The sequence below is a fragment of the Schistocerca gregaria genome, chromosome 2 (genome assembly GCF_023897955.1).
Source record: "Schistocerca gregaria isolate iqSchGreg1 chromosome 2, iqSchGreg1.2, whole genome shotgun sequence".
NCBI lineage: Eukaryota > Metazoa > Arthropoda > Insecta > Orthoptera > Acrididae > Schistocerca > Schistocerca gregaria.
In genome coordinates this window covers 83,708,831-83,733,301 of record NC_064921.1, presented here as the reverse complement: position 1 = coordinate 83,733,301, position 24,471 = coordinate 83,708,831, and the positions used below count along the sequence as shown (strand labels likewise).

Here is a 24,471-nt window from a genome sequence, read left to right as displayed (position 1 = left end):
GACACCGTTTTGGAGACTACGTTTAGTGCCTCCACCAATCGGAACTTCATGAAATTATAGGGGTTGAAGTGGGGATGTTCCACGAAATCGTACAGCAAATTTCGAGCTATGGAAATGGAAATGAGCGTTTAGCGTCATTGGTCGGGAGGCCCCTTACGGGGCAGGTCCGGCCGCCATTTTTCAAGTCTTATTACATTGGACGACACATTGGGCGACCTGCGTGCCGGATGGGGGTGAAATGATGATGAAGAAAACACAACACCCAGTCCCTGAGCGGAAAAAATCCCCGACCCCGCCAGGAATCGAACCCGGGCACCTTAGGACGGCAGTCCGTCACGCTGACCATTCAGCTATCTTTCTTTTTTTTTTAAAAAAAAAAAGATTCTCGTTTTGGTCGCTTTAGTTCGTTGCATATGCTAGAGGTGAACAACGTAAGACATCCATTTAAGTTCGTTGTTGATCGATTAACTCAGTTTTTTTATTATAGAGGGCAGCTTACCCTCTGACCGAACACGCTAAGCTACCGTGCCGGCAAACTTTTCACTCGACGGAAAACTATCGGGGTGGACAATCACGTACAGTGCCTACATTACCGCCAAGTCTTACTGCAACATCGGTGAATGAACATTCACTACCTCTTCAAACTCGGTGAGCTGTTGATAGTGGCGTCTCGTTCTCTTAGAGGCATTTTTGACTATAATCGGCTCATTACGTCCAATCTCGAAGGTAACTAACGCTCAGGACCATTACAGCGTGTATTGAAAGCAAACCTGATTTGCGTCCTTATAGTAGAGCTACTGGAAATACTTAAACCACTGACCTGAACAATGATCTTTTCGTTTGCCTCGCACAACTCCTTTTTGATGTTGAGATTTTTTTCTGGCAGTGCAGTTTAATACTGAGAGGACGTCTTTTCAATTTCAAACAAAGTATTTAATATCGCAAAAGTAGTTGAGTTATTGTATAGACATTATTCTATGAGGTGTATTGCAATACTCGTAAACCAACAGACTAAAAACTTTTATTAGCTCAACAATTCGGACTTGTTAGTAAATTGTAATGAAATCTAAGATTTTTAACAGAGTGAAAAATGGCAAACGAATTGGACACGCCTTCCCGCAGCCACAACGATTCGCATCGGTTGGGCCTTGCAAGAGGCTGATCACTCCCCATAGAATCACTTACGGCAATCAGAACTGTCGCCCAACAGAATAATGTTATGATAAGATTGGCCATGAGAAATGAGTTCTGTGTGACGGTTCTCTCAAAACTCATTACTCACCTCTTTGATCTATCTGAAGAAAAAAATGTCGATCACATTCACCCCGACTTATTACAAAGTGTCGGTCTCAAACGCATAACACGAATTTTTTGAAAAAATTACACTGAGAAATGTAACAGAGACCAAATAAAACAACTAAGCTACGGTCGCAAGTTCGAATCCTGCTTCGGGCATGGATGTGTGTGATGTCCTTAGGTTAGTTAGGTTTAAGTAGTTCTAAGTCTAGGGGACTGATGACCTCAGATGTTAAGTCCCATAGTGCTCAGAGCCATTTTTGATTCACTGGACAAAGACCATGAGGATTAAGGATAATCGGTAGACATTCGACATCAAGCGATAACGCTCTTTTTTTCCTTAATCCCCTGATGCCTTAAAAGATGTCCTACAATTCTGTGCTTCAGACATACATTCTCAGAAATTTCTTCGTCAAATAACGCCTAAGTTTAATACTATTAGACTTCTCTTATCCAGGAATGCCGTTTTTGCCTGTGCTAGCCTGTTCCTTATGTCCTAGCTCCGTCCGTCATGAATTAGCAGCCCTTGACTTCATGTACTTCGGGATTCCCAATTTTAATGTCAAGTTTATCGCTTTTATCATATCTGCTACTTCGTATTACTTTCGCCTTTCGATCCTGTAATTCTTTTTCACTTTCACTGAGGATAGCAATGTCATCAGCAAATCATGTTTATCCTTCCAGACTGAATTTTAATCTTGAATCTTTATTTTATTGTATTTTATTTATTTATATTTTCTCTCACTGCTTCGTCGATCTATAGATTGAAAAGTAGGAGTGAAAGACTATATCCCTGTCTTTCATCCTTTTTCATCCGGCCACTTCATTCTTGGTCTCCCAGTATTACTGTTCCCTCTTGGTTCTTGTACATGTTATCCGTCTTTCCCTATAGCTTACCCCAACTTTTCTCAGAATTTCAAACAGCGCGATTCATTTTACATTGTCGAACGATTTTTCCAGGTCGATAAATCCTTCGAATGTGTCGACTTCTATTCAACCCTGCCTCCGTTGTCAAGCGCAATGTCAGAACTGCCTCTCTGGTGCCCTTACCTTTCCTAAAGCCAAACTAGAAAAGAAAACTGAGGGTCTATTAGATGACGTTCAGTCTTCTGTATATTATTCTTGTCAGTAGCTTTGATGCAAGAGCTGTTAAGCTGACTGTGCGATAATTATCGCACGTTTATCCGGAAGTCTAATGGTATATCGGCAATCTCGTACGTTCTACACATCAACGTGAATAGTCGTTTTGTTGCCACATCCCCCAATGATTTTAGGAAGAATGGAATGTTGTGTGTGCCTTCTACCTTGTTTTATCTTAAGTCCTTTAAAGCTCTTTTAAATTCTGACTCTAATACTGGATCCTCTGTATCTTCTGAATGGTGGGCTCCATATGTTTCCCAAGTTGTGCAGCGACCGTAAACAAGAAAATTAGCAAATAAGCAGCACACAGTCGCAAAATCATGTTTTCTTTATTTACTTTTGCAAATCAATTTCAGCTGATTAACAGCCGTCGTCGGTGCTTTTAACGTATATGTTCCCTGAGTAGTAACACTGTCTTAAGCAGGGGTCAAACTTTATGTTTTTATGTCTGCTTAAGACTGTCAAACTTTATGTTTGACTTCTGCTTAAGACAGTGGTACTATTCAGGGAACATATACGTTGAAAGCACCGATGATGGCTGTTAATCAGGTGAAATCGATTTGCAAAAGTAAATAAAGAAAACATGATTTTGCGACTGGTTGCTGCTTATTTGGTAATTTTCCCCTGTTTCTTCCCTATCAACTCTGTTTCTACTTCTGTCACGTCATAGAGGCATTCAATGTACTCTTTGCAACTATCCGCTCCTTCCTCTGCATTTAATAATGGAATTCCTATTGATCTTTTAATGTAACCACCCTGCTTTTAATTTCACTGAAGATTGTTTTGACTTCCCTATACACTGACTCAATTCTTCCGACAAGCACTTCGTTTTCGCTTTCTTCACATTTTTCATGCAGCCGTTTCGCCTTAGCTTCCCGGCAAATTTTATTTGTATCATTCCTAAGTAACTTCTATTTTTGCATTCCTTAATTTCCCTGAACGTTTTTGTACTTCTTTCGTCTATCAGCTGAGGTATCCTCGCAGTTATCTTACTTTTACCAACATTTTTCTTTCCAGCTCCTGTGATTGCCGTTTTTAGGATTATCCATACCTCTTCAACTGAGAAGTATACTGATATGTTCATTGTCGCAGTATCTGTAGCTTGAGAGAACATCAAGCCCGTCTCTTCATTCCTTAGCATTTCGGTATCCCACTTCTTTGCAAATTGTTTCTTTCTGGCTCGTCCCTTACACCTTAGCCTACTCTCCATCATTACTAAATTGTAAGCTGAGTCTATCTGCTTTTGGGTACGCGCGACAATCCAGTATCTGATTTCGGAATCTTACTTCACTGTTATGTAATCACTATTATGTATTACTAACTGAAAACATCCCGTAGCTCCAGGTTTGTTCCAAGAATGCCATTTGATCTTGTGATTCATTCGCTGTTAATAGCTGAAAGTTATTGCGGTACATTATTAGTCTTCCTGTACTCTCATTCCTAGTCTCAAGTCCATATTCTTCGGTAACTCTTTCCTATCCTCCTTACCCTACAACCGCATTCCGACCCCCCATGATTGTTAGGTTGTCATCTCCCGTTACGTACTGAATCACTCGTTCAATATCCTCATATACTTTCTCCATGTCTTCATCTTCCGCTTGCGACGTCAGCGTGTATACCTGTACTACTGTTGTCTATACTTCTTATTCCTAGCGAATCCTTCCTGTTATACTATTTTCTGCTGGTGTTGATATCATCCTATATTCATCTGACCGGAAATTCTTTTCTTCTGTCCATTTCACTTCACTGACCCCCACTGTATCTAGATTGCATTTCCCTTTTCAGATTTTCTAGCTTTCTTACCACGCTCAAACTTCGACCTTCCACGCCCCAACTCGTAGAACGTTATCTTTTCGTTGGTTATTAGATCTTTTTTTCATGGCACAACCCCTGTACTACACTCCTGGAAATGGAAAAAAGAACACATTGACACCGGTGTGTCAGACCCACCATACTTGCTCCGGACACTGCGAGAGGGCTGTACAAGCAATGATCACACGCACGGTACAGCGGACACACCAGGAACCGCGGTGTTGGCCGTCGAATGGCGCTAGCTGCGCAGCATTTGTGCACCGCCGCCGTCAGTGTCAGCCAGTTTGCCGTGGCATACGGAGCTCCATCGCAGTCTTTAACACTGGTAGCATGCCGCGACAGCGTGGACGTGAACCGTATGTGCAGTTGACGGACTTTGAGCGAGGGCGTATAGTGGGCATGCGGGAGGCCGGGTGGACGTACTGCCGAATCGCTCAACACGTGGGGCGTGAGGTCTCCACAGTACATCGATGTTGTCGCCAGTGGTCGGCGGAAGGTGCACTTGCCCGTCGACCTGGAACCGGACCGCAGCGACGCACGGATGCACGCCAAGACCTTAGGATCCTACGCAGTGCCGTAGGGGACCGCACCGCCGCTTCCCAGCAAATTAGGGACACTGTTGCTCCTGGGGTATCGGCGAGGACCATTCGCAACCGTCTCCATGAAGCTGGGCTACGGTCCCGCACACCGTTAGGCCGTCTTCCGATCACGCCCCAACATCGTGCAGCCCGCCTCCAGTGGTGTCGCGACAGGCGTGAATGGAGGGACGAATGGAGACGTGTCGTCTTCAGCGATGAGAGTCGCTTCTGCCTTGGTGCCAATGATGGTCGTATGCGTGTTTGGCGTCGTGCAGGTGAGCGCCACAATCAGGACTGCATACGACCGAGACACACAGGGCCAACACCCGGCATCATGGTGTGGGGAGCGATCTCCTACACTGGCCGTACACCTCTGGTGATCGTCGAGGGGACACTGAATAGTGCACGGTACATCCAAACCGTCATCGAACCCATCGTTCTACCATTCCTAGACCGGCAAGGGAACTTGCTGTTCCAACAGGACAATGCACGTCCGCATGTATCCCGTGCCACCCAACGTGCTCTAGAAGGTGTAAGTCAACTACCCTGGCAATCAAGATCTCCGGATCTCTCCCCCATTGAGCTTGTTTGGGACTGGATGAAGCGTCGTCTCACGCGGTCTGCACGTCCAGCACGAACGCTGGTCCAACTGAGGCGCCAGGTGGAAATGGCATGGCAAGCCGTTCCACAGGAGTACATCCAGCATCTCTACGATCGTCTCCATGGGAGAATAACAGCCTGCATTGCTGCGAAATGTGGATATACACTGTACTAGTGCCGACATTGTGCATGCTCTGTTGCCTGTGTCTATGTGCCTGTGGTTCTGTCAGTGTGATCATGTGATGTATCTGACCCCAGGAATGTGTCAATAAAGTTTCCCCTTCTGGGACAATGTATTCACGGTGTTCTTATTTCAATTTCCAGGAGTGTATATGTTCAGAAACGCCGCGTGTGATAACGAAATTCTTCCACGGTTCATACTTCAAGTTCCAGTGTTAATAGAAAGGTGGCAGGTCTTTTGGATATCTGCATACCCAACAGAAGGATCGTATTTGGGTCATTATCGTGCAGTACACGTTTCCTCCTGCTTAGGCAAACGGAGCATACCTGTTGGTTCTTTTTGCATTGTTGTCTACTGTGGGCCTTAAGGGGCTTATGGAGGCACCATCAGTTCGTGGACGGTTCCACAGCAATTTCCCAACCTAGTCGGTTACGCACAGCAATTTCAGCTATGTGCTGAAATTTTTACAATATGTTCCTAAGATAACCATCTCTAAGAGTCTTGAAAAGTTTCTTGGTGTCCTTAATGGTTTCCGAGATACAGAGGCTCGAGGTGGTCTTACTTCTACACGTAAAATACGCACGTAAACAGCGGTGTGACGCTAAATCGAAATAATAAATAACCGCAGCAACTTGCTTAAGTTTTAACGTCATATTCTCTTCATCTAGGCACTGGGACCTAACATCTGAGGTCATCAGTCCCCTAGAACTTAGAACTAATTAAACCTAACTAACGGAAGGACATCACATACATCCATGCCCGAGGCAGGATTCGAACCTGCGACCGTAGCGCTCACTCGGGTCCAGACTGTAGCGCCTAGAGCCACACGGCCACTCCGGCCGGCCAACTAAATAAAAATAAAAATGAGACGAGTCAGATCAGAAAGAGTGAGTCATTTCAGAACTTTCTCTTATTTATCATCTCTGAATGTCAGACAACTACTGGCATGTGATAACCTTGACGTTCCACGATTGCCATATCAAATCAATTGTTAGTTGGTAAGCAATCCTGATTTATAAACAAGCTTCATACTCTTATAGAGAATATTCATTACTCACAAATCAAGCCAGAATTGCGAAACAATCCCGCGCTGTTGACGAGAATGTCGACTCCTCCCAGATTGTCAGTAATCCATTTGAATACAGAAAGAATGCTTTCCTCGTCGCTTACGTCTCCATATAATGGGTGCAATTGTCCAGTGCAGTCTTTCAGTTGCCAACCCTACGGAAAGAAGAAACATGTTACTGATACTGTAACAAAACATTACTTTTAATAAACCTTCCGTCGGCCGGGGTGGCCGAGCGGTTCTAGGCGCTACAGTCTGGAACCGCGCGACCGCTACGGTCGCAGGTTCGAATCCTGCCTCGGGCATCGATGTGTGTGATGTCCTTTGGTTAGTTAGTTTTAGTTGTTCTAAGTTCTAGGGGACTGATGATGGTTCAAATTTCTCTGAGCACTGTGGGATTTAACATCTGAGGTCATCAGTCCCCTAGATTTAGAACTACTTAAACCTAACTAACCTAAGGACAGCACACACATCCATGCCCGAGGCAGGATTCGAACGTGCGACCGTAGCGGCAGCGCGGTTCCAAACTGAAGCGCCTAGAACCGCTCCGCCACCCCTTTCAGCGGGACTTATGACCTTAGAAGTTAAGTCCTATAGTGCTCAGAGCCATTTGAACCATTTAATAAACTTTCCGAAATTGAGAAACTGAGTGCTTACAACACGAGGACTGTAATCCATGAAAATACGTTCTTAGCCGCAATTTATGTCTCCATTATTGTAACACAGAGAGAAAGGTAGAACAGTGACTATCATTTGGTAAGTCAACTGTTCAGACAACCACTTGGCTTTCTTTCGGTTTTATTGGGATAGTGAATGACGCCATTATGTGGACTGGCGCTTTCATGCTGGACTATTAATCCAAAATCAGGTAAACGTGTTGCTCGAAACCTCCTAGCTGTCATCGTACAGAGCGGGAACAGTTAGTGCAGCTCCCGTTCGTTGCTTTATGGGAAATTTTTTGCTGCAGCCCAAATCTTACTCAAGCTTACTTATTCTTACTCTCCTGGACCCAGAAACTGGAGTCGGAGTTTGGCTTCATCAAGTAGCCTCCTCCACAGCATTCCGTCCTCACCATCTTCTTCCCTTGCTCCAAGTAGCTGGAGATCCCTGGTCAGTTGCTCCCCCATCTTATTCTCAGTTTGCCCAAAGGTCTTCCTCCTTCATGTCTCTTCCCTGTCGCTTTGCTGAATAGGGATCCCTTCTCTGTTTTACCTAGACGTGGACAGTCCATGGTTCTCAGATCTGTAGGAGTATCTTCATAGGTTGCGCACCAAGTAGTATCAGCTTTGATTAGCATTGCTATGGGAATAAACCTACTGGTTTGTGTCAACAGGTTAGACGTAGCATAAGATAAAATAATTCCATTAGCATAGAACTGCAGCAATTCAAATATGCTGGGCATGCCCCTGGCATCCATCCCATTCGTTATACAGGGCGATCCAGCTGCCCTACCGATACGTTTCATTCAGCGTGCAATGCCTCCAAAACCCATGTCCAGAATTATCATATTCTCTTGCTTGCTACACACAAACTATTAGTCCTGCAGAAAAAATGAACTGGACCTTTTGTAGCAGATTTAATGCAGTCCAAGTTTTCTGTGGGATAGGATTTCGCTGGAATCCACAGTTTTCCTGTTATTCAAGAAAACCGCGTTTCAAGGTCACGTTCGAACATTTTTCTTGAATAATTCGGAAACTACGTCTTCTAGGGAAAATGCACCCCACTAAGGAATTTTCTGCAGGAAATTCAATGAAATTGCTGTTTTTTTTGTGTAGCACCAATAGTTTGCATGTAGCGAGCGAGAGAATATGAAAATTACGTTCTTGGTATTTAAAGGTGTTGCGGGTTGCGTAAAACCCATGGGTAGCGGCAGCTGACACCCTACATACCTCCCTGAGCTTTCTTTCTCCTTCAACAGCCTCCTCCCTCAAAGAGAGCCCAAATCACAACAAACAATTTGATAAAGAACTCATCATTATTTGCAGGTAAGAACGAGCTCAGTCAATCAGTACTGAGATCGGAAAGTCACTACTGAAAAATGGCCTGATTGCTCTTCATTATGAATATTCTTTCAGCCAGCAATCTGTCTATAAATCTCATTAGGGCGAACTTTTTGTTTTTTTCTTTCTTTTGCATTCGGCAAACTTATTATACTACGAACCTTAAACTTGGATCGATCGTTAATTTTGCCATAAATTTTAAAGTCGCAATAAATGACCGTTCCTGCTCTATGTTAGCATCGTAGTGGCGGCAACGACTAGGAAGGGTGGTGGGAGAATTGTGCTGCTCGTAAGATCAAAACGTCGTTTCCTTTTAGAGTGACCCTCGTACAGGTCTCTGTTGGGAAGCAACAGTAAGCATATTGTAATAGGGTGCTAAATTATTTATAAGGACAGGTCATTGTTTACGTAATATTCGCTCTGTAAGGAAGGTTGGTCTTTGGTTTACTCTGAGTTCTTTACAAAACATTCCATTTCAACTTGTAAACGTACTTAACTGATATTGCATTGACAACAGCCGCCTTTACAAACAGTATAGAGTATTGTGTGTAACAAATATATGTAATTGTCCACTAGCTCAGTTGCGTAGCAGCCTTATACAGTAATAGTCACTCTATATCAACTTACAAAGGTTAACGGCCTTGCCGCAGTGGTGAAGCCGCTTCCCGTCACGTGACCGAAGTTCAGCTCTGTCGGCCTTGCTTCGCACCTGGATGGCTGACCGTACGATCTGCCGAACGCTGTTGGCAAGCGAGGTGCAGTCGGCCCACACTGAGAAGTAGCGGCTGCGGTCACGAAAATTGACATACGGCCGGGAGAGCTGCGTGCTGACAAAATGACCCTCCATATCCGAATCCAGTGACCCGTGTAGTCTGAGCATGACAGGGCGGTCGGTCGGTACCGTTGGGTCTTCCGAGACATGGTAGGACGGATTTTTAGAGCGTTTTTTTTTTTTTTTTTAAATCAATGTACACAAAATCTCTTAGCACACAAAACGCTACTGTACATTCTCCCATACATTACTTCGATGCACACCCACAAGAACGAAAATAAAATTCAAAAGTTCGCTTCAGTAAACTCTTACGAAGGAAGATGTTAATCGGATAAAACTATGTAAGTAGGCTGTTTAGGTTTTTGTATTGGTAACGCCGCCGCCACGTAGCGCTCTATATGAAAATCACTGGCTGTGCCGTGTGCAGTCTGTGGCTGGTTGTTGTCTGCCATTGTAGTGTTGGGCAGCGGCAGCTGGATGCTAACAGCGCGTAGCGTTGCGCAGTTGGAGGTGAGCCGCCAGCAGTGGTGGACGTGGGGAGAGAGATGGCGGAGTTTTGAAATTTGTAAGACTGGATGTCATGAACTGCTATATATATTATGACTATTAAGGTAAATACATTGTTTGTTCTCTATTAAAATCTTTCATTCGCTAACTATACCTATCAGTAGTTAGTGCCTTCCCTAGTTTGAATCTTTTATTTAGCTGGCAGTAGTGGTGCTCGCTGTCTTGCAGTAGTTCGAGTAACAAAGATTTTTGGTGAGGTAAGTGATTTGTGAAAGGTATAGGTAAATGTTAGTCAGGGCCATTCTTTTGTAGGGATTTTTGAAAGTCAGATTGCGTTGCACTAAAAATTTTTGTGTGTCAGTTTAAGCACAGTCTTGTATAATTTTTTAAGGGGACGTTTCAACTAGCGCAGTGTTAGAGAAACTGCCTGCTCAAGAGGCGTTTCCAACAACACCTTTAGAAGAGTTGGGCGTTTTGTTTCGCAAGAGCTACCTCAAAAGATGCCTGTCCACTATTGGCAATTGCGAGCGGAGTCTCGTTATTGATAACTCTTCTCCATGTAACAGGACAAGGAACATTCAGTGCTTTGTGTGTTCTTCACAGTCAAGCATGCCAATATGTGAATGACTTCATTAAAAATGTACTGGAGGAAGTGAATGAGGGTGCTGATGACTTGACCTGTTCTCGTAGTGACCACCAATACTGCATGCGTAATATCTACACCTAGCTGCATGTTTAAGGAACCAGTGCGCGGCAGATAAAGAGCTCAAATGGTTCAAATGGTGCAAATGGCTCTGAGAACTATGCGACTTAACTTCTGAGGTCATCTGTCGCCTAGAACATAGATCTAATTAAACCTAACTAACCTAAGGACATCACACACAACCATGCCCGACGCAGGATTCGAACCTGCGACCGTAGCCGTCGCTCAGATCCAGACTGTAGCGGCTAGAACCGCACGGCCACTCTGACGGGCAGATAAACAGCATTTGAGTTACCAGCATGTATGAGACTGCAGAAAAACTTACAATGCTAAGGAAATATCATAGCTGTAATACACTACTGGCCATTAAAACTGCTACACCACGAAGATGACGCGGTACAGACTCGAAATTCAACCGACAGGAAGAAGATGCTGTGATATGCAAATGATTAGCTTTTCAGAGCATTCACACAAGGTTGGCTGAGGTGGCGACTCCTACACAGTGCTGACATGACTAAAGTTTCCAACCGATTTCTCATACACAAACAGCAATTGACCGGCGTTGCCTGGTGAAACGTTGTTGTGATGCCTCCTCTAAGGAGGTGAAATGCGTACCATCACGTTTCCGACTTTGATAAAGGTCGGATTGTATAATATCGCGATTGCGGTTTATCGTATCGCGACATTGCTGCTCGCGTTGGTCGAGATCCGATGACTGTTAGAATATGGAATCTGTGGGTTCAGGAGGATAATACGGAACGCCGTGCTGGATCCCAGTATCACTAGCAGTCGAGTTGACAGGCATCTCATCCGCATGATTGTAACAGAGCGTGCAGCCACGTCTCGATCCCTGAGTGAATAGATGGGGACGTTTGCAAGACAACAACCATCTGCATGAACAGTTCGACGACGTTTTCAGCAGCATGGACTATCAGCTCGGAGACCGTGGCTGCGGTTACCCTAGACGCTGCATGACACACAGGAGTGCCTACGATGGTGTACTCAACGACGAACCTGGGTGCACGAATGGCAAAACGTCATTTTTTCGGATGAATCCAGGTTCTGTTTACAGCATCATGATGGTAGCATCCGTGTTTGGCGACATCGCGGTGAACGCACATTCGAAGCGTGTATTCGTCATCGCCATACTGACGTATCAACCTGCATAATGATATGGGGTGCCATTGGTTGCACGTCTCGGTCACCTCTTGTTCGAATTGACGGCACTTTGAACCGTGGACGTTACATTTCAGATGTGTTACGACCCGTGGCTCTACTCTTCATTCGATCCCTGCGAAACCCTACGTTTAAGCAGGATAATGCATGGCCGTATGTTGCAGCTCCTGTACAGGCCTTTCTGGATACAGAAAATGTTCAACTGCTGCCCTGACCACACATTCTGCAGATCTCTCACCAATTGAAAACGTTTGGTCAATGGTGGCCGAGGAATTCGCTCGTCACAATATGCCAGTCACTACTCTTGATTAACTGTGGTATCGTGTTTAAGCTGCATGGGCAGCTGTACCTGTACACTCCATCCAAGCTCTCTTTGACTCAATGCCCATATCAAGGCCGTTATTACGGCCAGATGTGGTTGTTCAGGGTACTGATTTCTCAGGATCTTTGCACCCAAATTGCGTGAAAATGTAATCACATGTCCGTTTTAGTATAATATATTTGTCCAATGAATACCCGTTTATCATCTGCAATTCTTCTTAGTGTAGGAATTTTAAATGGCCACTAGTGTAAATGCGCAGGGGGAAGATACATCAATTTATACGTTCAAATGGTTCAAAAGATTAATTGTAAGCAGTGACTAGTTACCCTGTTTCAGGGTTTCCCGACCTAGCAACTTCTTTAAAGTTTCTCATCTACATCTACATCTACATCCATACTCCGCAAGCCACCTGACGGTGTGTGGCGGAGGGTACCCTGAGAACCTCTATCGGTTCTCCCTTCTATTACAGTCTCGTATTGTTCGTGGAAAGAAGAATTGTCGGCATGCTTCTGTGTGGGCTCTAATCTCTCTGATTTTATCCTCATGGTCTCTTCGCGAGATATACGTAAGAGGGAGCAATATACTGCTTGACTCTTCGATGAAGGTATGTTCTCGAAACTTGCTCAGTAGCTCGGTACTGGATTTTGTTAGTCTCTCCTGTAGAATCTTACACTGGAGTTTATCATCTCCGTAACGCTTTCGCCATTACTAAATGATCCTGTAACGAAGCGCGCTGCTCTCCGTTGGATCTTCTCTATCTCTTGTATCAACCCTATCTGGTACGGATCCCACACTGCCGAGCAGTATTCAAGCAGTGGGCGAACAAGCGTACTGTAACCTACTTCCTTTGTTTTCCTATTGCATTTCCTTAGGATTCTTCCAATGAATCTCTGTCTGGCATCTGCTTTACCGACGATCAACTTTATATGATCGTTCCATTTTAAAACACTCCTAATGCGTACTCCCAGATAATTTATGCGTAGCGTCGGATCTTATTGTTTAACTGCATAACATTTCCGTAAGACAGCTGGACGTCATCTTAAGGTTCGACTGTGCCCAGCTGTTGTGGTTCGTAGAAAACAGTCTTGATACGGGACACATCTATATCCACATGGATACTCTGCAAATCACAATTAAGTACCTGGCAGCGGGTTCATCGAACGACCACGGCATGACCCTCTCATCTGCCTGCTTGCGCTGGGACTCTTACTACTAAAGAAATAATCGATAAACGAAATAGGTATAACTAACAACAGACACACAGGTTTTCAATTCAAGAAAGCAAAGGAAACGGCATTGTTGGCACTAAGGAATCGTCGGACGCGCACAAACGAATTCAGCGAGATAACACGGGTAGAGGATCGAAGCTAGGACAGCCGAGCGAGCACCAGCACCTTGCCCAGTTACCTACACTGGGATCAGTGGCTTTCGGCTGGACTTACACTTCTCCGGCAGGGTGCTCTGGACCTCAACGTAACTTGCGATGATATAATTGTTGTGACCTGACAAAATTACAATCATCCGGTCATAACTGTAGGTTCTTTGATAGTTCTGGGAGATGACTAATCGGAATTACAGCATACGAAACGTTCGTTCACTTTTTTACTAGGATGACAAAAAGATCTACTTTATACAATCGATTGCCACAGGAGTGTGCGTATATTTATAACTGTCTTTGAACAGTGAAGCTTCACTTGACGGGAAGGGGGTGCAGTGGGGGGGGGGGGGGGGAGATTAGCGTTTAACGTCTCGTCGACAACGAGGTCATTAGAGACGGAGCACCAGCTCGGATTATGGAAGGATGGGGAAGCAAATCGGCCGTCCCCTTTTAAAGGAACCATCCCTGAATTTGCCTGAAGCGAAAACCTAAAACTGGATGGCCGGATGCGGGTCTGAACCGTCGTCCTCCCTCATGCGCGTCACTTGATGCACACAGGTACAACGTATTCTCCTGAAGAACAAGTGCAACATTCGCTAATACACATTTCCTTCTTAGACTTGAATAGCACTGGTATTCTAACTGAAAGATGTTGACTAGAATGAGATTTTCACTCTGCAGCGGAGTGTACGCTGTTATGAAACTTTCCTGGGAGATTAAAACTGTGTGCCGGACCGAGACTCCAACTCGGTACCTTTGCTCTTGTCCGCGAAAGGCAAAGATCCAGAGTTCGAGTCTCGGTCCGGCACACAGTTTTAATCTGCTAGGAAAGTTTCAGATGTTGACAACTTCACGGGAGATCACGAAATGGGGCAAAGAGAGTGCATGCTCAGGTCTATATCTACCTATGTGAAATGGCGCTCTGGTGCTGAGAGGGGGAGGGGGGAAATGTCTCCAGAAGGAGCGAGTCCTATTCGTTGTTGCGGACTGCACTGAGACATAGCTAATGTCTGTGCTATCCAAGTGCATGCCGACTTTGGTGTGGCACCGTGATCTTTGGGCGATGCCACAGTTATAACCCTACCTTTCGACACCTGCGCACTTCTAGCGAAGCAGTGTATAAATTGGCGAGCCCCAACAGCCAGCTGCATATCCATCCCAAACACCCACTGTGACTTTCGTGCAGCTCCTTCGGCGACGACCAGCTTTTCAAGAACTTTTTGAAAAATTTTATACAAATTTTTTTATTTGTCTAGACCACAAAGAAATTAAATTCGATAACCAATTTTGGGTGTTCATACAACCAACCTCACATATGAAAGAACAAGCAGAAATAGAAAATTTCTTTAGGCACATTGACTTAAATGGACTTCAAAAATATACCGGGTGATCAAAAAGTCACTATAAATTTGAAAACTGAATAGATCACGGAATAATGTAGATAGAGAGGTACAAATTGATCAAATTGACACGCATGCTTGGAATGACATGGGGTTTTATTAGAACCAAAAAATACAAAAGTTCAAAAAATGTCCGACAGATGGCGCTTCATCTGATCAGAATAGCAAAAATTAGCATAACAAAGTAAGACAAAGCAAAGATGATGTTCTTTACAAGAAATGCTCAATATGTCCACCATAATTACTGAACAATTGCTGTAGTCGAGCAATAATGTTGTGAACAGCACTGTAAAGCATGTCCGGAGTTATAGTGAGACATTGGCGTCAGATGATGTCTTCCAGCATCCCTAGAGATGTCGGTCGATCACGATACACATGCGACTTCAGGTAACCCCAAAGCCAATAATCGCCTGGACTGAAGCCTGAGGATCTGGGAGGCCACGCATGACGAAAGTGACGGCTCAGCACACGATCGTCACCATACGACTCGAGCAAGCGATCTTTCACGCGTCTAGCAATATGGGGTGGAGCGCCATCCTGCATAAACATCGTACGTTCGAGCAGGTGTTTATCAGCCAGGCTGGGGATGATGCGATTCTGTAACATATCGGCGTACCTCTCACCCGTCACGGTAGCAGTTACAAAACCAGAATCACGCATTTCCTCTAAGAAAAAAGGCCCGGTAACGGTAAATGTGGAAAATCCAACCCATACCGTGACTTTCTCATCGTGCAATGGAGTTTCCACGACAGTTCTAGGATTTTCGGTAGCCCAAATTCTGCAGTTGTGGGCGTTGAGAGACCCTCGGAGCGTGAAATGAGTTTCGTCGCTCCACAACACGTTACTCAACCAATCGTCATCTTCCGCCATGTTTTGAAACGCCCACACCGCAAATGCCCTCCGCTTCACTAATTCTCCAGGTAACAATTCATGATGCCGATGAATTTTGTACGGATAGCATCGGAGCGTACGCCTAAGTGCCAACCAAACACTAGTGTCTGAACTATATCTCTGACGTCGCTCTGTTGTAGAATTTTAGGTTTTTTGCTCACGTATCATGTCGTTTTTGGAAACCCAGAATCTACTCTGTAGGAATCAACATGGATTCCGGAAACAGCGATCGTGTGAGACCCAACTCGCTTTATTTGTTCACCAGACCCAGAAAATATTAGATACAGGTTCCCAGGTAGATGCTATTTTCCTTGATTTCCGGAAGGCGTTCGATACAGTTCCGCACTGTCGCCTGATAAACAAAGTAAGAGGCGACGGAATATCAGACCAGTTGTGTGGCTGGATTGAGGAGTTTTTAGCAAACAGAACACAGCATGTTGTTATCAATGGAGAGACGTATATATATATATGACCTAGTAGATAGTGTCGGAAGTTCCATGCGGCTTTTCGCGGATGATGCTGTAGTATGCAGAGAAGTTGCAGCATTAGAAAATTGTAGCGAAATGCAGGAAGATCTGCAGCGGAAAGGCACTTGGTGCAGGGAGTGGCAACTGACCCTTAACATAGACAAATGTAATGTATTGCGAATACATAGAAAGAAGGATCCTTTATTGTATCATTAAATGATAGCGGAACAAACACTGGTAGCAGTTATTTCTGTAAAATACCTGGGAGTATGCGTGCGGAACGATTTGAAGTGGAATGATCATATAAAATTGTTGGTAAGGCGGGTACCAGGTTGAGATTCATTGGGAGAGTCCTTAGAAAATGTAGTCCGTCAACAAAGGAGGTGACTTAGAAAACACTCGTTCGACCTATACTTGAGTATTGCTCATCAGTGTGGGATCCGTACCAGATCGGGTTGACGGAGGAGATAAAGAAGATCCAAAGAAGAGCGGCACGTTTCGTCACAGGGTTATTTGGTAACTGTGATACCGTTACGGAGATGTTTAGCAAACTCAAGTGGCAGACTCTGCAAGAGAGGCGCTCTGCATCGCGGTGTAGCTTGCTGTCCAGGTTTCGAGAGGGCGCGTTTCTGGATGAGGTATCCAATATATTACTCCCCCTACTTATACCTCCCGAGGAGATCACGAATGTAAAATCAGAGAGATTCGAGCGCTCACGGAGGATTTCAGACAGTCGTTCTTCCCGCGAACCATACGCGACTGGAACAGAAAAAGGAGGTAATGACAGTGGCACGTAAAGTGCCCTCAGCCACACACCGTTGGGTGGCTTGCGGAGTATAAATGTAGATGTAGATGTAGTGTATGGAATGTCGGTGCGACGTGCGACTGCAATAACGCTGACTTCCCCGTGCATAGACGAACCCGCTACAGTCTCCATTTCTTCCTGAACTGTCACAGCAGCATTACGCCTTGTGCTCGGTCGGCCACTACGGCGTCTAAACAACCCGAGGCTTCGAACTTCGAAATCATTCTCGCTACAGCTGCATTTGTCAAGGGACCTTTACCCGTTCGAATCCCCTTCCTATGGCGATATGATCGTATCGCTGAAATAGGACATTCTCTATTCTGATAATACAGCTTCACTAAAAGCACCTTTTCAGGTAGCGTCAACATCCTGCGATTGCTGGCGCATCTGATTCTCTCTCTCCCATTACAGCTCCTTTTATACACGATTGTCATGCGCTGTCACTGACGTTTTGCTGTCCAGCGCCATCTGTCGAACACTTGGTTCTAATAAAACCCCATGTCATTCTAAGCATGTGTGTCAATTTTTACCTCTCTATCTACATTATTCCGTGGTTTATTAAGTTTTCAAATTTATACTCTCTTTTTGATCACCCAGTACATCTGTCGAGGACAACTTACGTGCACTATCCAGCCACATTAATTTGACCACCTCTCAAAAGCCAGAGCAACCAGTGTTTGCAGTGCCGACATGCAGGTTGAGAGTCTGAGGTTCTGGAAGGAACCGACTGGGATGTGGAACCGTGCTGACCCCATTCCCATGGTCACCTGCACAAGGTTCACTGTACCATCGTAAACTGTATCTTCGGGTTAATGCCGTTCAGGTGCACCAAGAAGACATCCAGCTGTTCTTCACCATTAGTCCACACTACAAATCTGTCATCAGCACAGCGGTACCATTTTGCGGGTGTTTGCTGGCAGTCTGCAGCGCTCGCTGTTCGAAGATCTCCATAAATAAATTGGCAACAGCTGGCCTGAGACGGCTTCCCATCGCCACCCCGTCAATCTGTTCGTAAAACACGTTGTACTGGAAATAAATAGTGGATTTATGTAAACACTGCCTGGCGGCAATGTCAGTCGTAAAAATATCTGCTATGTATGAAACAGCTTCGTTCACACGCACCGTGGTAAAAAGTTACACTATATCGAAGCTAACAAGAATATCACTTGGGCTGACGTTAATCTCCCTCAGTTTTTCAATAAAATGCGCAGAGTTTTTAATGTAACTGTCCGTTCTTCCAATGTGTGGTAGCAGCAAGCAGGTGAGGTATCTGGCCACCTCTTGTGTTGGAGATCCTATAGCACTCACAATCGGTCTCATCGGGACCTGTGTTTTATGTACCTTTAGCAGTTCATATAATCTGGGTGGGATCCTTACCAGGTAGGATTGACAGAGGGCATCGAAAAAGTTCAAAGAAGGGTAACACGTTTCGTATTATCAGGAAATATGGGAGAGAGTGTCACAGAAATGATACAGGATTCGGGCTGGACATCATTAAAATAAAGGCTTTTTCGTTGCAGCGGAATCTTCTCACGAAACTCCAATCACCAACTTTCTCCTCCGAATGCGAAAATATTTTGTTGACACCGACCTACATAGTGAGAAACGATCACCACGATAAAATAAGGGAAATCAGAGCTCTTATGGAATGATATAGGTGTTCGTTCTTTCCTCGCGCTATACGAGATTATTATAATAGAGAATTGTGAAGGTGATTCACTGAACCCTCAGCCAGGCACTTAAATGTGATTTTCAATCCATGTTGATGTAGATGTAGATGTAGAATACTGCAAAAAAAAAGAAAAAAATCACCAGTATTCTCCTATTGATTCTAATTTTTTGAAACTCTGCTCTAAAGTCATGTTGTAATAGGGGATTACGAATAGTCACTCCCAAAGGGTGAAAACTGAGTATGAAGAATTCTGTAAATCGAGCTAATTTGTCGGTTTTCAAGAGCTGCAAGCGGATAAAGGCATAGTATGTAGAGACAGGCACCAGAGCAGCTAAGTTCTATTTTTGTTGTGTAGTATGAATCAAGGTTATTAAGTCTTTAATTAATTACTGTTACCATAATTTGCTTCCTCTTTTATTGTTTCATAAAAATGACAGACAAATCATTAATATTTTCAAGCAAATGAAACATTGTACTTAGACAATTTGCCGATGATGCTGCAATCTACAGGAAAGTAGCATCACACGAAAGTTGTGAACGAATCAATAAGGATTTGTAGAAAATAAATGCGTGGTGTAATGACTGACAGTTATGTCTCAGTATTAGCAAGTGTAACCTACTGTTTATAACAAGGCGAAAATGCCCTTTAATGTACGAGTACAAAATAATGCCCACTCTTTGGAAGCGGTAACATTCATCAAGTATTTGGGTGTGACTATTCGAAATGATCTCAAATGGAACGATCAGATTACACAAGTAACGTGCAAGGCGAAACTCTAGATAGCGGTTTATTGGTAGATTCCTGAAGTGTTGCGGTCCTTGAACAAAGGAAATTGCTTACAATACGTTAGTTCGTCCAGCCTTTAGAGTATTGTTCGTCTATATGGGACGCTTACCAGTTCGGTCTGATTCAAGAGATTGAGAAGGTCCGAAGAAGAGCGGCAAGATCCGTGAATGGTACATTTAGCCATCGCGAGAGCGTTACAAATCTCACAGAGAGTATGGGGTGGGACACACTTTGTAAGGTGTCAGGCAAATCCAACACCTTCCATGAAAACCCTGACATGATAAGCAAATCCAGTAGTATGTCACATAGCTCCGAATAAATCGTGACATTAAATTAACCAAAGTAATACGAGTAACGAGTGAGCAAATGGAATACCACAGAATAACACAAGAATGAGTAAATGCATGTCTTACCTTCCCACCGTGTGGCAGACGCAGTTCCGAGGGGAGAAACGAGGACAGAAGCCGAGAGAAGAACCGTGTTAAGCTAGAAGGCCCTACGATAAGGGAAGGTCTGGACACCTATGGCGGCAGCTAACCAGTAGGGCCACACAACCACCACGTTTTCGCGTCTCAGGTACGTCAAGGACCACCCCCCAGCCCATGTTAAAGGCTAGAGCCCTCCAGAAAAACAGTATAGATCTTACGATAACACAAAAGGGCCACTACGACCCCAAGTTTTAGCGTAAGACTTTTTCGTGTCTCAGGTACGTCAAGGACCACTCCCTAGCCCATGTTAAAAGATAGAGCCCTTCAGAAGAACAGTATAGATCTTACGATAACGCTAAAAGGACCACACTAGCTGCAGGTTTTAGAGTGAGACTTTTTAGCGTCTCTGTTACGTTGCAAACTTTAAAAACATTGCCCCACCACGAAAAGTATAACGTTTCTCATTGGATAGACAGAATTTTTGTAGGCGGAGCTTAAGGTTAACATTGAGACCCTGATTGGTCAGTTGAAAACATAGCCAGATAGTTTTTTTAAACTAACTTCGGTAAATTGTAGTAAGGAGAAGTTAAAAGAGTTAGTTCCGAGACGGCGAGCTGGATGGCTGGTGCGCCGGCCGCTGTCGCCCTGACGCTGCCTAAACACCGACAAGGTAATGAACGCACGCGATGCCGCATTTTTGAGCGCATAAGGCTTCACTCAGACCTGCAGAAGACTCATCTGTTACACCCCCTTTTTGCGTAATACTAGTGTCGATCGTTAATTAAAACTCATGGTGTTCACATTTGCCACTGGAAGTAAAGATCTGAAACGCGATGATTTTTCTATTTTATAGTTATTGAGAAGCCACATCAGCCACTGTAATTTACGACAGGTTAGATAAGTAATTAAAGATAATTGAGGGTCACTGTAGACCATTTTGATAGTTTTCTCTTTTGTGAAACTTAATTTAAACCTAGTTATAGATGTGATATGGCATAGGTCATCCTTCGATCAATTGTAGAACTTGGAAACCCATTTAGGGAATATTCGTTCACATTTTTGTTGAACGCAGTTGGTTTTTACCATCCTGTATTAAAACATTTCCTTTTATCAATAGTGCAATTTATAAACGATGTTTTGTGAGTAGAATAAAATTTCCAATGGTAAACTTAACTGCTTTTTCGACGTTATTTTACCAGCTAGCTAAAAAATAGGAAAGCCTTGAACCCTTTCCACTAAATTTAGTTAGTATTAAGATTCTTTTACAGGGAGTGCAGTGGAGCTGACGCTGAGATCATTTAGTATTTGGTTATATCATCGCTAGTCTCACTGAACTCTTCTGAATTCTACATGTCATGTGTGGTCTGGCGTCTCCTTACCAGCAACAGGTCCCAGGTTCAAACTAGTTAATTCCCTAAAAAACACGCTCAGAGCGTCGTTGCGCGAAAGTGGTAGGGAGACACGATATAGAACAAACAGACACCACCGTGAATGTTTAGAACTTGCAGATAGACGACGCTCTAAAGGGAAGGGGCTGCTCACTAAATTCCAAAATCCGATCTCCACCAAGGATGTACAGCATGTATAATTACCATAAACTTTAAAATCGCGCGATGATCACCATTCAAAGATAAGGGAAATTAGATCTCGTACTGAGGCGTTCAGAGAGCTGTTTTTCCCTCGTGCGATCCGCGAGTAGAACAGAGAGGGGGGGGGGGGGAGTGGAGGGGGGATATGACTTTGGCCCGAATTGTGCCCTCCGCCACACAGCTTGGTGGCTAGCGGAGTATATATGGAGATGTAGATGTAGACTGTTACGTCAATTTGTAAAAATATTCCGGATTAAGGTTGGTGCCATTCTGCAATAGAACGGATGTTCAGCGATGACAGCGAGAAGCTACCGTACAGACTAGATTTTTTTGGGGGGTGGGGGGAGAGCAAGTCTTGCACACAGCACTTCCACGCTTACCTTAACCCACGACACATGGAAAGAGGGACATTATTCCCTTACAAATACTGTACCAGTTAACCAGTACTTAACTTGTGTGCTTGTTCCCCGTTTCTGTCACCATTGCGATTAAAATAGCAATGATAGCTTTTGCCATTTTCGCAATATTTTAAACGAATGCACATTTTACAAGTAAATATTACTAAAACTGGTGTTTATCTGGTAATAAATATGCAGCCATTCGCTTTTTTACGATTTATTCAACCACGAACTACTGCAGGCTCATCTTCAGAGGGAGGTGTCACAAGAAGATTATGTTATGGAGCAAGTGTAGCTAGATGCAATTATGGTGCTGCCGGCGGAAATGACGGAAATTTGGTAATCGGTGACGAAACGGCATTACCTAGGTTTCAGCCCAAATAATTGAGCCTTCTTCAGAAGATATACCTGAATCTATAATTTGTCTAAAAGGTCATGGTCTAGAAATAAAACTAAAACACCCTGAACAGACCATGCCATCTTCGACAAATTATAGACTCGGATATATCTTCTGAAGAAGGCTCAATTATTTGGGCTGAAACCTAGGTAAAGGTTGGTTTCGTTACCGCAATTGCGGCTGATAGTTTCTTATATATTAGATTATCATAATTGCTGACTGGGCAGCAATGTTGAAAGCATGAAAGAACTACCCAATTTTTAAAAAAGTTTTATTTAAAAACGAAAAATTTTTGCACTACTGCTGCGGCCAACTGTTATTGCTGTTTTTTTTACTCGTGTTGTGTACATAATTCCTCGTAATCAGCGCGTACACAACTTTCCCACTAGATCGTGCCCCGCTAAGCACAACAGCACAGGTGCAGCGCTCGTCCATCTCCGCACGACGAGATGGCGCTGCCTTAGAGACGGACCAAACTCTGCTTCCGCCGATCTGCGTATTAATATGTAATGCAGCCAATGAGATTGCTGCTAATGTAGAACCTTTTCTCCTCACGGATCACACTCGCGCAGTGGTACCTGAAAGTGCGAGGTATTGTAATGAGTGTACAGACCTCCAATTAGTCAGTCTGCATTAGTCAGTCTGCACCAGTCTGTACGAGTCTGCATTAGTCTGTACCAGTCTATAGTCAAGTTTCAGTCTGCGCCTAATAAGATTACCATATTCCTGTACATTGCCATGAAGAGAAATGAATAGAGATTTGTTAAGTATCAATGTGAGAACAAGATTAACATACCAAGACCAATGGAACTACAGATTGTCAATTGTAAACAGCATCCAGCATCAAGTAATTTAATGTCTACGCTTTTTATTATTTTAATAAATGTGTGTGAAAATTAATCAAGTTCTGTTTAAAGTTGGTCACCATCAATCTGCTACTCTAAGCATGCAAGTGGCATTTCTATCATCTGACCTAACGGCAGAAGATAAACACACCACGATAAGACCACGAGACATATTGCTGACACTCGCCTACTTCGTTAGAGCGACAAGTCAATCTGATAGTGTGTGTACCGAAGGTGTTACAGTACGCACACCCAACTCGCTTATTACAAAAAGGCACCTGTTATAACCGACACCATACAAATACCGAGAAATACCGTTTACTAAGAATTAAAATACCGGTATCGGTTTAACCTGTTCTTTTTCCCCTTCCCTACTCTACAGGCGTACACACCTTCATCTTGTCGGGTCGCAGGTCGACCCCCACGACGGTGACCCCGCGCTGCAGCAGAGCGCGCGCCACGGCAGCCCCTATGCCGGAGCTGGCACCCGTCACCATGGCAACGCGTCCGACGTACCGCTCCATGCTGACGCATGCAGACCTCTGCTGCTACTGAGGCGTCCTTCGTGCCGGGAACCTGTCGCACGGGTAAATACGATAACAGTTCTTGTTTTCCCTGTGTCTTAAGATTAGATTCTGCGTGTTTAACAAACATGAAAGCTCCGCTACTACCACACGACGCTCATTTCTTATTATAATGGGTGAAGCACGTAATTTCTACACCCTAAATTTACTGCATACATTTGTACATATTAAAACAATATTTTCGACATATTGTAAAAGAAATTTATTTCTATATAACCCCTGCGCTACTGATAAACAAAACCCTATTTCATACCAGTTTCAATGCAAATGACCATCGTCGACAACTTTCGTACGACGGTCACTCCAAAAGAAATGCACACTATTTTTGTGACAATACAGTTTTCATTCTGCATGTGTGAAAGTTTTACAGTGTGTAGATACATCCTTACCGCTTATTTTCAAACTAAGTTCAATCTGTTCCCGTGAGTGGCAGCGCCTCTGCATGTCTTCGAGATGGCTGCTACACTTGACGTTCGTCAGAAGCAACACGCTGTCATAGTATTCCTGTGCTATGAAAACGAGACAGTGGGAAACACCCACAAGAGGTTGAAAAAGGTGTATGGAGACGCTGCTGTCGATCGCAGTACAGTTAGTCCGTGGGCAAGCAGGTTATGTGATGAAAGCGGGCACGGCTATATTGAGGATTGTCCTCGCAGCTGCAGGCCTCGTACTGCACA

At 44.1% G+C, this 24,471-nt stretch overlaps 1 protein-coding gene across 3 annotated transcripts in view; it reads right to left on the bottom strand.

Annotated features, from left to right (window-relative positions):
• LOC126335600 (farnesol dehydrogenase-like) overlaps window positions 1-23,757 on the bottom strand; it is a 245,386-nt gene extending 221,629 nt beyond the window's left edge. The window contains exons 1-2 of one of the 3 annotated variants that reach the window (XM_049999050.1): window positions 23,603-23,757; window positions 6,666-6,828 (exon numbers count right to left, since the gene is read on the bottom strand). In XM_049999050.1, coding sequence (XP_049855007.1) covers window positions 6,666-6,828; window positions 23,603-23,734 — 295 coding nt within the window. In that variant the 5' untranslated portion in view covers window positions 23,735-23,757. The remainder of the gene's footprint in view (window positions 1-6,665; window positions 6,829-23,602) is intronic. The other 2 variants (XM_049999052.1, XM_049999053.1) reach the window with 2 other exon arrangements.
• Between the last annotated feature and the right edge of the window lie 714 nt (window positions 23,758-24,471).